The 12,502-nt window shown below is 39.9% G+C and overlaps 2 protein-coding genes across 3 annotated transcripts in view; both read right to left on the bottom strand.

Moving 5' to 3' along the window:
• LOC134848232 (pre-rRNA-processing protein TSR1 homolog) overlaps positions 1 to 12,502 on the bottom strand; it is a 311,724-nt gene that overhangs the window by 106,667 nt on the left and 192,555 nt on the right. The window lies entirely within an intron of this gene.
• The window catches only part of LOC134848510 (uncharacterized), a 30,652-nt gene that overhangs the window by 4,747 nt on the left and 13,403 nt on the right, over positions 1 to 12,502 (bottom strand). For both annotated transcript variants that reach the window (XM_063865993.1, XM_063865992.1), the window contains 3 exons: positions 12,059 to 12,267; positions 3,172 to 10,822; positions 2,108 to 2,300 (listed from right to left, as the gene is read on the bottom strand). In XM_063865993.1, coding sequence (XP_063722063.1) covers positions 2,108 to 2,300; positions 3,172 to 10,822; positions 12,059 to 12,267 — 8,053 coding nt within the window. The remainder of the gene's footprint in view (positions 1 to 2,107; positions 2,301 to 3,171; positions 10,823 to 12,058; positions 12,268 to 12,502) is intronic.

Raw genomic sequence — 12,502 nt, 5'->3', positions numbered from 1 at the left:
AAAGGCCCCGAAGAAATTGAAACTGATAAGACGTTAGAGAATATGAGAGATTAAATGTTTATCGATTAGAGAAGACATTGTCAGTGAACTACTTCATACGCAGAAACTAGCGAGGAACAAAAAGATCTGCGTATAAGTATGTGTTCACTGAGTTTATAATCGATGGTAAATCAGTTATCATCAAAATGATTAGTAGTGGCTCAAAGACTGACCCTCGTAGAACTCCACAGTGAATAGTTTTCAATTTTGACATTTTAGATCCTGTCTTCACTACTTGTACTCTATTTGTCAAAAAGGTACCTCGTAGTCTGCAGTTTTCAGCTTCTTGTAGAAGTGATTTCTGTGAAACAGTATTAAACGCTTGTTTGTTATTTATGAAAGTTGCATGTGTTAGATTGAGTTCAATTCGATATCAGTTCTGCGCTGACTCAAACTATACTGCGATCCAAACTAATTCGTCGGAAATAAATTCGGATATCTCTCTGTAATCCATAAGTTTTTTATAACAATGAAGCTATGTTCACCACCAAAACTTTAGCGTGTGTTCGAGTTCACTGGTAAAACACGGAAAGAAAGAGCCTAAGCAGAGACTCACTATTGTGGTTGTTGCTTCTCTAGCTGGTAAAAACTGTCCCTGAACGATAGGAAAGGCTGCTAAACCACGGGCTTCCGAAAACGTCAACCATTTACCGGTGAAATATTATAACCAGAGCAAAGCATGGATTAACTATGAAATTTTTGCTGATACTCTGAGGAGCTTCGAAAGAACCATGTAAATCTAAAACGCAAAGTGATGTTGTTCGATGATAATTGCAGTGCACATCTTAATATGACTCACGATCACGTTGAACTGAAATTTTTCCGCCAAATACAATACCGCGATGTTAACTTATGGACATGGGAGTAATCAAAAGCCTGAAAATCTAATGTAAAAACAAAGTTAACAAATTACTGCTCTGGACTGTGGAGAACAACGTGCAAATCTTTCTGTTTTGGCCGCAATACACATGCTGAAAAGAAGTTGGGACGAAGGCGTATCAACTGATACCGTGAAAAGTTGTTTCCGCAAAGCTGGTTTCAACAAGGATATCGACGAGGTGGCGGGAAATCTTTCCGATGAAAACACGGTGGAAGAAACTTTTGACGATGACTTAGTTCCTACTAGCAAATCTGCCATTGAACCAGGAGAAACTCTTAGCGAAATCTTAGAAGTTCCCGAACTCAAAGTTCCTCTGACAAATAGGTCATCACTGCTCAGCTATTTTGATGTTGACACTCGTGTAATAATAATAATAGATGATGAACAAAATTCATTAAAAACACTCTTCTTTCTTGATCTTGATTTAACGTAAACCTCCATTTAACATTATTTTGACCGTCCAAAGAGGTATGTTAAATCGAGACGCGACTGTATTGTATTGTTTTTTAAGTGAAAAAAGGCATATGGATTAGGTTAAAAAAATGAGACAGAACAGTAACTAATATAAAGTAAAATGGTTATAAAACTTGATTGGGATATCAGGTTCTCATTGAATTTTGCCCAAAAACTAAAGAAAATCAGACCAATTTTTCCTCGAAACCCCCAATTTTTCAGAATCGGAACTGCGCTTGAAAAGGCTCTAAAATAATACCACAAAAACTACGCAGAGCTTTCTTTGAGTAAACAAAATTGGCTGGAAAAGTTCGCCCTACGTCAGAGTTCCATCAAAACCTAAAAAGGCAAGAAATGAGGCTCGTCTCTATGTCGGTAAGGTGAGAATATTTTTCTTGAGCGGTAATTGTTTGAAACATTTTTATTACGCTTTGCATGCAGTTTAGCTTTGTCAAATAATTAAAGGAATTTAGGCAAACTAAAAGCCAAATTTAGCTGTTTAAAATATGAATTGCGCCTTATTTCTAGCTCTAAGAACCATCAGATAATCTGAAAACATTTTCAAAAATTTCCATTACAATTGAAAAGACTTTATACAAAATATCAGTCAACCCAATGTGACGCTTACATGTGAAACCTGGAATTCTATTGAAAACAATTGAACCCAAAGTGCTTTCGCACCTTCGGCTGGCCTAGGAAACTGACATAAAATCCACAATAAATCGCGCCACATACCTTTTATCAGACGTTATTTTTGGGAACTCAGGACTTGCATAGACATGCTTGAACGCGCTTGTAATTTTGGGCCACACTTTTGTGTTTATCAGACATTCTTCAAGACAAAGGAATTGGCTGGGATCCACGTGACCACCTTCTGCCAGACGTCTCACACACTCGGGCAACTCGGGTTTTTTAGCCGACAAGCGACCTGAACAAACTAAGTCTCAATCGAGAAATGAACTAAATACTTGTACAAAATAATGAAAGTAATACTTAAGCAACTCAACACAGAGGCGAAGCTGAACGTCGCAAACACTAGCGAAAAAATGACAAAAAGCAGCTGTAAAATAAGAAAGAAATGGTAAAATTAAGCCTTGAAAATTTAAGCTGTTGCAAAAGTGGCACCAACAGTTGCGACTTTAGGTTAGAAAAAAGAATAGTTTTACTATTACACTACGATCATGTGTGTAAGAAACTTTTAAATATTGATTAGCGTTCGTTTGTGCTCAAACTTAATCCCTAGAGCTGTAATTATGAATGCAGAACTTAATTATTGACAGCGCCACTAGCGTGCCGAGGAGGGTGTGTGAATACCACCTCCTCCCGCCCTCAATTCTGGTTGCCAATTTTTTCCAGTGGGTCCCCTTTGGTATAATTTTACGACATCCATTTTTGGCAGACCAAACTCAAAAATATACCTAAGGCACCTTCGATGCCAATATAGCTAAATTTGCGGGGGGTGGGGGGGTTACGCCAAAAATACATGCTCAAAACTTCATATTTAGTTAGCTTGTTTCTGATTCAAAAATTGTGCGTTCGGAAAATCAAATTAGTCGATCTAAAACATGAAAGGTCGAAAACAAAATTAGGAAACCGCTCCCTCTAGAAAAATTTCTGCGCACGTTTCAAGTTCCTGTGTTATGACTTACGACAAATAAAAAAATGGGCAGTAACAGCTAGACAAAAAGTTCATCTAGAGATCGCAGAATGTCTAATTTATCGGTTTCGGTATTAAGTCAGTGTGTGATAAACAAATGCACCCTCAGGGACTAAATAGCAAACCAGAACAAGGGACTAACCGGGTTTGATGAGTTGAAACTCCTCTTCCTCTTCGTGTTCCAACTCACGCTCCTGCTCCTCGTCAAAAACATCAGCAAAGAACTCCTTTTCTGAGACTAGTCGATTGCATTTCTCAATCAAACGGTCCTTAAAATCCTTCTGAGACACTTCAAAAATCTGCTGCACTCGATCTGATATGAGGCCAGATAAGGATGTTTTTGTTCTAAAGGTCCCGTACAGTTTTTTCAGCTCAACCGCATCTTTTTGCACGATTTCCCTGGCGTATCTTGTCAATGAATGACTGTCGACTCCTCTCGAATTAAATTTATCATAAGCGCTAAGTTTGTATAGTTGATCTGACCCTTGATTAGCCCAATGAGTTAGTCCGTTTTGTACTTGTTTCATGCTATTAAGGAAAACCCAAGAAAGCACTTTGCCTACTTCTGTTGTTCGTGAAGTTAGACTAGAAGTCTGTGATTGTATCTCAAGATCCACTTCGTAGGAAGCGAAAAAAGCTAGGCTATGTCCGCAACCCAGCAGCCGCATTCGCATACAAGCTTGGGCTAATTTGTCCTTCGTCAGACCTTTTCCCAGAGTAACTGCCGCTTTTGTTCCGGTCGGGAATTGCAAGTCCGTTCCACGTGTATGCACGTCATCTAGGTATACAACACAGGAACCAAGTTTTTCGGCAAACGGCGAGATATGCAAGGGAGTTTCGAATCCTTTCCGATCTAGAACCATCATGTTGTCTTTGGAGTCGAAATATATCCCAGCTTCAATAGTCTTTTTTGTAGTTTTTGTCAACCAAAGTTGGACAAAGTCTTTGTTGTTAATCAAGATCAGAGCTCCAGGATCCAAAATGACCCTGATCTCATGGTTCTGTGCTAGAATGAAATGCAAATTATCTTCGCCACTTGCTCCGTGCTGCAGAGAGCAATAAAACTGATTCTCAGGTTTAAGCATGTTGTGCATCACTAAGGCATTAGTTCCTTGAAGAGAGGGCAGATCACGTTGTTCTATTGTGAGTGGTAGCAAAAGTTGGGTTTCGTTGGTTCCACTAAAACCTGTCACCAAGTTGTCATTTTCGCGACACAAGTCCCATCCATTTGCCGAAAGTTTTTGTGGAAACTGTTTCGCTTCTTGTCTGTAAACGATGTATTCAAGCCAGTAATCGACAACCAACATGTGCCTGTGAAATAAATCGTAAAGAGCGTGGAACTGAATCTGGTCTAATAAGTTAACACTACTAAAGCTTTTCAATTCCTCCGGTATGTAATCTTGATGACAAAAATCAACCCATTTAGAGTATATCGCATTTGACATCCCTATTTCCATAGCAGTAAGCTTTCTCAGCACTCTTTCGAATGCCGCTTTTGGGATCCCTTGGTAGTAATACGTCAGTTGAGTCAGCACCAAGCCCACATCTGGATGTCCAAAATCGGTTTTGTCAGCAGCCACGTCTTTGGCCCGAAAGGGAACTGCCATGTTGCGGTGCCTCCCGATTCCATAGTTCACACGGTGTCGAAGCGTTAGACAGTGTTGCAAAATTTTCAAACCCAGCAAGCCGCGAAGCAGAAACAAAACCGGGGGTATGTCTTCCTCGCCAAGAATGCTTTCCAAATTTTCAGTTTGGTTTAACTCTAATTCTCCTGCAGTTATGTAATCTTTCACGAAATCTTTCTGGCTCTCAGTCAATGGTTTCAAATCTGCATTGGTCCTGCATTCTATAAAATCGTCTACGATCAATTTACTTATTTTAGAAAACGCTTCATTATCTTTGTCAAGCAGGCGAAAAAGATTGAACTGATGTTCAGTTTCGGGTTTTTGGGGCTCGATCAACACATGATCTGAGCCGCATTCTTCATAAATTTCGTCAGAATGTTTTTTCAGAGATTGAAAGATACTTTGGATAACTATCCAGCGTTCATTGTTTCCATCCAGTGCAATTTGGGACCCCATGGTATAAACTAGCTGTCTTTTCACAGACAATATATCATCACTTTCGTCTAGTATATTCCTAACGCTTCTCTCATACGTCTCCGAGAAGAGTCTGTAGCTTTCGATCTGCTCTTCTTTGCCGTCAATGAAAACCTCCGAAGCCTTGAGTTGCATTGACATCATCTGCTCAGGAGTGCTCACAATAAAACCTCGTTGCTTGCTGTGTTCAGTAATATAACTGGAAAGGTATTTCATTTTACTGTAGCTTAGATGCAGATCTCTACAGAAAGGCAGTTTAAGCAATCGCATGTCGAGAATTCCACCCATTTTTGCGGACAAAAACTGACAGTTTGTGGGGTAGAGTGAGCTCAATACAACGACTTGAGGACAAACTTCTTTTTTACGGGAAACAGCGGCAACAAGCATGGGCACAATAACAGTTGATTTTCCCTCACCCATGTTTAGCTGCATGACTGCATTTTTGCCTCCGGGAGGCTCGAACATTTGAAGAGCGATTTCTACCTGGGCAGGACGTATTAGGAAGCTTCCTTCCACTTCAAGAATCAACCATTCAACGAAATCTCGAGGTACCCAGTTGGTATGTCCCCGATTGTCCCACTCGCGCTGCAAGTGCACATCTTTGCCGCTTTTCAGGTACTGCAGACATCGTTCCAATCTCTGTTTTTCAGTCCATCTAACTACGAGTGCTCCTAGGAGATCTCTCCAGTCACACTGTCCCCCCTGGTTTGGACTCGTTTCATGCAATAGCAGATGCGGAACTAACGATAGCGGGGAGTCTCTGAACACGAGCCCACAATCATGAAGAGCTAATTTAACATGCTCGTCCTCTTTCGGGATCCACACGCTCATTAACGCTTTTTCCACCTCAATTACTCGCTCACGAGCAACTTTGACCTCGTTTTGGATTGTATCAAAATCTGGAACAGTTCCTTCACGTGTCATTTCACCTTCTTTGAAAGCTTTCCAACTTTCCTCCAGGCGCTTTTCGAAGTCTTGACTGACAGCATCTTGGACCTCGAAGCCTCCGATCATCTCAATTAAGCTTTCTTCGTCTTGGCGGCGTTTTTCATTTGAAACAATTCCTATTGAATTAAAATCATTGTTTTGTTCAGTGAATGGGCGAATGAGTTCGTGGAAGTTTTCAGGGACACTTTCAGTCGCAAATCTGAAATCCAAATTGATGCACTCTGCAAACTCAACTTCCTGGTAAAATTTGGCACTAAAATTAGGAATTCGAGTTATACTCATGTTGTAATTATCTTCAACGATAGATTCTATTAAACAGTCAACTTGTCCGAGAAACTTGAACAACTGTTTGTTCGAGAAGCGGCTGTCGAACAAGCGCGAAAGACATTTGAGAGTTTCAGTTTTATCTAACAGCTCATAAGCGCCACTAAGGTGACATTCAGAGCAAGGCCACAAACTCATGGCTTCGCGAGTCGCTCGCTCTCCCTCCTCGTTTTTGATCCGAATGTATTTATTTGCAGCTTTTTTCTCTTCTTCGTGATACTTATCGTTTTGGGTGGTTCGATCTTTGTAAGTACAGTGTCTTCGAACATACTCGTAGATATAATCATCTTTGGAAATGAAAAAACGATTTAAGATTTCGGAGATTTCATTAAGGCAGACTTCAGTCTTCGGTAGATCAACGAATCCCGAGTGTTCAGGAGGATCCAACGCCTGAAACTTCGAGAAGTGTTTTGAGACAACGAAAAAAGGGATCATATGCTCAAGTTGTAATTTTCCCTCGAATGCGAGAAATGAAGTTAAAGTATAAAGTAAATCTCGAGTTCGGTCGCCTCGACGAGCCAGCTGGTAAAGATCAAGTAAGCATTCACTTTTAACGTTCATAGACTTCCAATCTTGGAGGCTGCGGCATTCACCTTTTAATTTGGAGTGTCCTAAGCCGAGCATCTCTTTTTCACCTTCTGCCCATATAGAGAGCGAGCATCTTCTATCGTACAAGACTTCTTGGTTTTCCAAGTATTGTAGTGATGCTATGCTCCTAACTCTGTCGATAACGGATTCTTTTTGAAGCATTACTTCCACGTGGCGTATTAGACAAGAACTGCTGTTCACGTTTGTCTTAAACTCTCCAATATTCATTATGTGAACTTTCTCCTGTATATTCCGGATTGTTTGTGTTACAAGAATCGGGAAAGAAGGGTCAACTTCATCGGAATTGTCTTCAGCATCTGGTTTTTCTGACTCTGGAAACATAAATTTCAGTTTCTCGCTATGATTCCGAAGTTTCTCACATTGCATATATAGTGTTTCTAGCGTGCACATTGAGTACTGGGGGCAATCAGGATACCATTCAACTTCTACCATTCGTCCTTTTTTGCTTCTGTAAATTTTCCTTTTGGGACAAGAACCTTCAAGAACCTTCAATATTTGTTTGGACCTTGAATCCAGCGGCTTACATGAATAACTGCGACCTTTTCTCAAAATCTGCATACCCATTTCAAATCCAGTTATTTTAGTGAATGGATCAACAAGCGGGTAGGATGTTTTCACATGTAGCATTGCAAGATACAAGTTTGCTACTTCACTAGACGGAGTCGACAGCTGTTTGAAGTTCTCATCTACACTATAAACAAAAAATGATGGGCTACAAAAATTCGTTTTGTTCACTTCAATCCGAGCATGACCATCATCGCCTTCATTTGACTCAATAAGTTCGCCATGAGGTATGATAACTTTCCGTATGTTGGAGGATTCGAGGACAAGAGCACTTCGCAAGCCTGTTAGAGTTCCCAAGAAACCCGACTTTGCTATTTGGAACCCAGGGAACTCGGTCGAAGTTATTTTGGAATAGTTTCCAGCTATTGAAAACGAAATTCGATGCCTAGGAAATGAAATAGCTATGATGTCATTGTCAGGAAGCAAAAACAGGTGTATGTGCTCACGTAACTCAATTCCGCTGAAAATGGATTCCTGCAATTTTTGGAATATTTCGCTGTCCATGTCTATCATTACGGAATTGTTATGCAAGTCAATCAGCTTCCAGAATTTTCCTTCACATGTTATGAGAAATTTTTTAGGTTTTTCAGGTCTACTGTCGAATACTTTTTGTTGGTTGAACTCTATTGAAAGTTTCTCGCGATCTTTTTTTTCCAGTAACCAGTGACTGTATTGTCCTAATTCATGGGGAATTCGGCTTCTGAGAATGTTTTCGTGAAGATAAAACAGTCTTTCTGAGCCAATCTTTTTAGTCACTAGGAGTGTTCGCCTGTCAATCATTAGGAACTCGTAGCATGCTTCGAAGATCTGATTCGTAGTCACAAAACTCCCTGGGTAGTCACCAGGAGCAACCGTCAAGTTCGCGGATCCGAAGATTCGCTGGTAACTTTCATGTGATGTTATGTCAGACGGGAGACGCTGTACTGGATCGTTGTTGATAATAAAAGTTCCAGTGAGTTTATTTACACACATGTGGGTTCCACTGGCCAGATTCCGTTTCATCCAAGGCGCTGCATGAGGTACTGGTTCCCATTTAGATTCCTCGATTCCAGACTCTAGAAGCTCGACGTGCTGATATTGTTCACGGACAAACCTGCCAATAGTCTCAACATTGTTTTCTAAAACCCTATTTAGAGTGTTATGAATTTTAAGACCAATCAACCACGACTTTTGCACAAGATTCTTTGTGAAAGACATTGATTCTGCGGTTTTATTATTCATTATAACGTTGTCGGATACGTTATTCTGAGCAATCATCCAACACCTTGCGTGACTCGGTTCTTTAAGTATCATTTCTATGTTTTCAACACTGACGTGGAACGTGCAAGCGACTGTTAAACTTATTTGGACAAGCTTCTCTGTCAACTGCCATTCGTTGACTCCCCGGACTTTGAATGACTCGATTTTCTGTTTGACTTTTTCTACCCAAATTAGTGCAACTTCCCGACAGCGGAATAAAAAATGGGAAACGTCGTGATTCTGAGAAGCACCCGCGAACTCTAACAGACGACATGCAACTGTCACAAGACAGAGAAGCGATAAGTTTTTGTCCCAATTGTCCTGAACAGCGTCAAGTTGAGCATCCAGGACTCGCAGAGCATCTCGGATGAAGTCTTCGTCTGTTAAATCTCGGTGCTGAGGTCGAATTAGACGCTGCTTTTCAATGCAATCATAAAAACAGTCATCAATTTCGGATACATTCTCAGACTCATGGTCTTCGTTTTTAGTGAAGTCTGATGCAGAACAGTCTCCGCTCTCCCAGAGAATTTGACAAACTAATGACAACACAGCCTCCTCGCTCCACGAAAGAGAGTTGCTCTTAAGAGCGGCCATCAGATTCCGAAGCTGAATTCGACTTCCTGCCCGAGCAAAGCCGAATGTTCGAAACTCTTTTAGCGTCAGATCGGTCGGACATTCGTTCTGACGACAAATCACTTCATTGTCACTATGCGAACTGGAGTCAACAGTCCATTGAAGACATGTATATAATCCTTCTGCCTTCATCGTACATGATCTGTGCAACTCCTCCAAAAATTTGTTGTTCCTTTTAAAATCTTCTTGAGAAGAATCTAAGGGACAAAGAGTGGGCCCATTGCCTCCGATAAGTCCAAATCGAACATGGTAAAAATTTTTGTCTATAAAACGATGCCCTTCCGGCGACACTGAGGGATGATTGGGGTTCGGATTATAGTTGAAGTCATCACGACTCATCAAAGTCGTTTGTTCAGACAGAGAGCGCGGGTACTCAGCGCTTCGGTAGCATCTGAGATCCTTGTGATCAGACCAAATCCCTCGTCTTCTCGACTGATTCTCAGTCGCTGCCCAGTGATTCAAAACTTCAGCCTTAAAAAAGTGCACAGCTGATCTGAGAACACGAACTTCATTTGGACAGTACAGTTCGAACATGACAGCATGCTGAGCGTTTTCGCTTGTCGGCAACGGACAACGGTAGAGAGATACTTTGATTCCATCAGCTCGTTTAGTTAGTTCACATTTTCCACAGTTTCTGCTGTGAACTTCCTCATCATAACAACTCTTCGTGTACTTGCTCCACTTTCGCATTGAAACGTAGTCACATTTTTTAGAATCTGCCTGTTTTTTCAAATCAAGATACCGTTCGTATTCTTTTTTAACTTCTTCTATTTTTTCGCGTTTTTCCACTTCAATTTTTTGTAAAATTACTTTACGAACAGACTGCATTGTGGAGTTTGAACAAGCGTAACGTACATCCAAAGAGTTGGGATTGGTTGGATCTCCCAGCAGGGCAACTGGAGCTTGACCTTTGAACCTTACTTTCAAGTAGCTCTCGACATAATTCAGCTGTGTAAGTTGGTCTTGTAGCGGAAGCAGCAAATGCTTCAAAACCTTGATGTCTATGTCTAGGCCATGATCTTGTATCATTGGACAAGTGTGGCATGCTTTCTTGTCCAAAATCGTGAGAAATGAGTAACAAGTAAGCAACATTCCACTATATAATTCCGGATTTCCGGCGTATGTTTTCGATGCAAGTTTAAAGTAGTTCTTAAAGCTCGTGAAAATTTCGTCCATTGTCCAGAAGATGTCCTCTGCCAGTTTTTCACAGTTACTCTTTGCCCATAAATCGTTGTCATATAGCGACTGAATTGAGGTGAAATCTAAAATCTTCACTCCAGAAGAGAAGGATGTAGCCACGCTCCTTAAAGCTTTGTCTTCAGTTCGAAGTATTTTCTGATCCAGCAAACTTACGTTGAACAATCGTCCACGCATATTCTAAATATCAACAATTAAACCAAAATGAATGCCACAATCAGACTTGGTCAAAAACTTTTTGGCCAAAAATCTTTTCAACGGAAACTTTATTCAAAGATGCTTAAGGATGCGTTACATAAAAAAAGAGGCAAAACTCAAACTAAACTGCAACAACGTTACAGCAACTTTCTAACTTTTGAGGGCAGTAACGAAGTTCACAGCCACGTTTAATAGAATTTTGGACAGCAATATTTTCAGATTCGGTAAAAAAGTTTAAAGTAATACTCGGATTCGAAGCTTAAACCTTTCACAATGCAGTGCTGCATTTTAACACTACACTATTGGGTCTACACTTTGAAGTAAACTGACTTCATTAATCAACCAAGAATTGGAAAGAATTCATTTGTTCTTTTTCAAACTGTTAATCGAACCAAAGTCAATGTTCCCATTTAATAACGCTTGATAATCGCAAGCGTGATATTGCACTGATTAATATTCCGTTCATTTTGTGACCAAAGTTTAGAAAGGGAAAAGTCTATCATCCAGTTGCAATACCCCCGTTTTCAGAAGGGATAATAAGTACTATTTTAAATATTATAAGTTTTTTAAATACTAACAAGACTGCTCGTATCAGGGCGAAGCCTTGAATGTTTCGACTGCCTTTTAAGGTTTATGGAGCAAAAATAACATAAAAAAAGTTAATGTAAAAAAATAAAAAAAATTCTAAAATTTGAAATTTTTTTATGAAATCATCCCCCCACACGCCATATAGAGTACAAAAGAATAGATTTCGCTCATTGTAACAAATCATTTATGGCAAATAAGCTTCTTTCAACCAATTTGGAACGATTTCTAAGACGGATTAAATCTCCGCTTACGCGTTCATAGCGCGAAATATATCGCGCGTTAATTGTCCCAAATTGGTCAAAATGGCCAAAATGGCAATCTTTAAACCCTCATAACTTTACGAAAAATGATCACAGGTAAAATATCTTTTCAAATTTGAGCTCAGGACAATAATAACTTTCGAATGATATAAGAAAATTCCGTCAAAAATGGCTAGTTAAAAAGTCGAAATTTGTCTGAAGAAAAAAAAACCCACCCCGAGCACAAATATTCCGTTACTTTCGTATCGAAAGTCGGAACAATAAATAATTAATTCGCCGTTTCAAACTGGAAAGTCTAACTAATCAAACGGTTGCAATAAATCACCTTGCTAATCTAATCCTTACATTCCCAAAGTTTCGTCACACTCACCTGTCTCGACTTGAGTGTAGATTTGACTTGTTCGTAAAAACTCACGACCTCGTCGAGTTTCAAATTTGTTTGGGAGAAGATTTTCTCCCGTGTAAGGCCACTCAGGTAATCGTACACAGAATCAGTGTTTTTGCTCTCAAATTCACTCGATTGAATTTTATCCCAACGTGAGCCAAGTTTAAGACGAAGATCAGAAACCATCGATGCACCTAAAACACCACTGAATAGGTAAAAAATTGTATTCGTCTTAAAATAGCCAACAGACTGTTGGAAAAGTGTCAATGATCGCAAGGAAACAGAAAAAATTTCTTCAACTGTCGAAATTCATGTGCCCTTAAAGCTCTTCAACTTTCAAGAACAATTTTTGATAGACATGTATTTTGATAACGATAACCCAATGTGAGAAAACTGGATCAGCAGGTATTGTTTTACAATTCACATGGA

Source organism: Symsagittifera roscoffensis, chromosome 6 (assembly GCF_963678635.1).
Source record: "Symsagittifera roscoffensis chromosome 6, txSymRosc1.1, whole genome shotgun sequence".
In the NCBI taxonomy this organism is placed as follows: domain Eukaryota; kingdom Metazoa; phylum Xenacoelomorpha; order Acoela; family Convolutidae; genus Symsagittifera; species Symsagittifera roscoffensis.
Note: the sequence above shows the minus strand (reverse complement) of the source record. Positions and strands in the feature narration are given on the sequence as shown.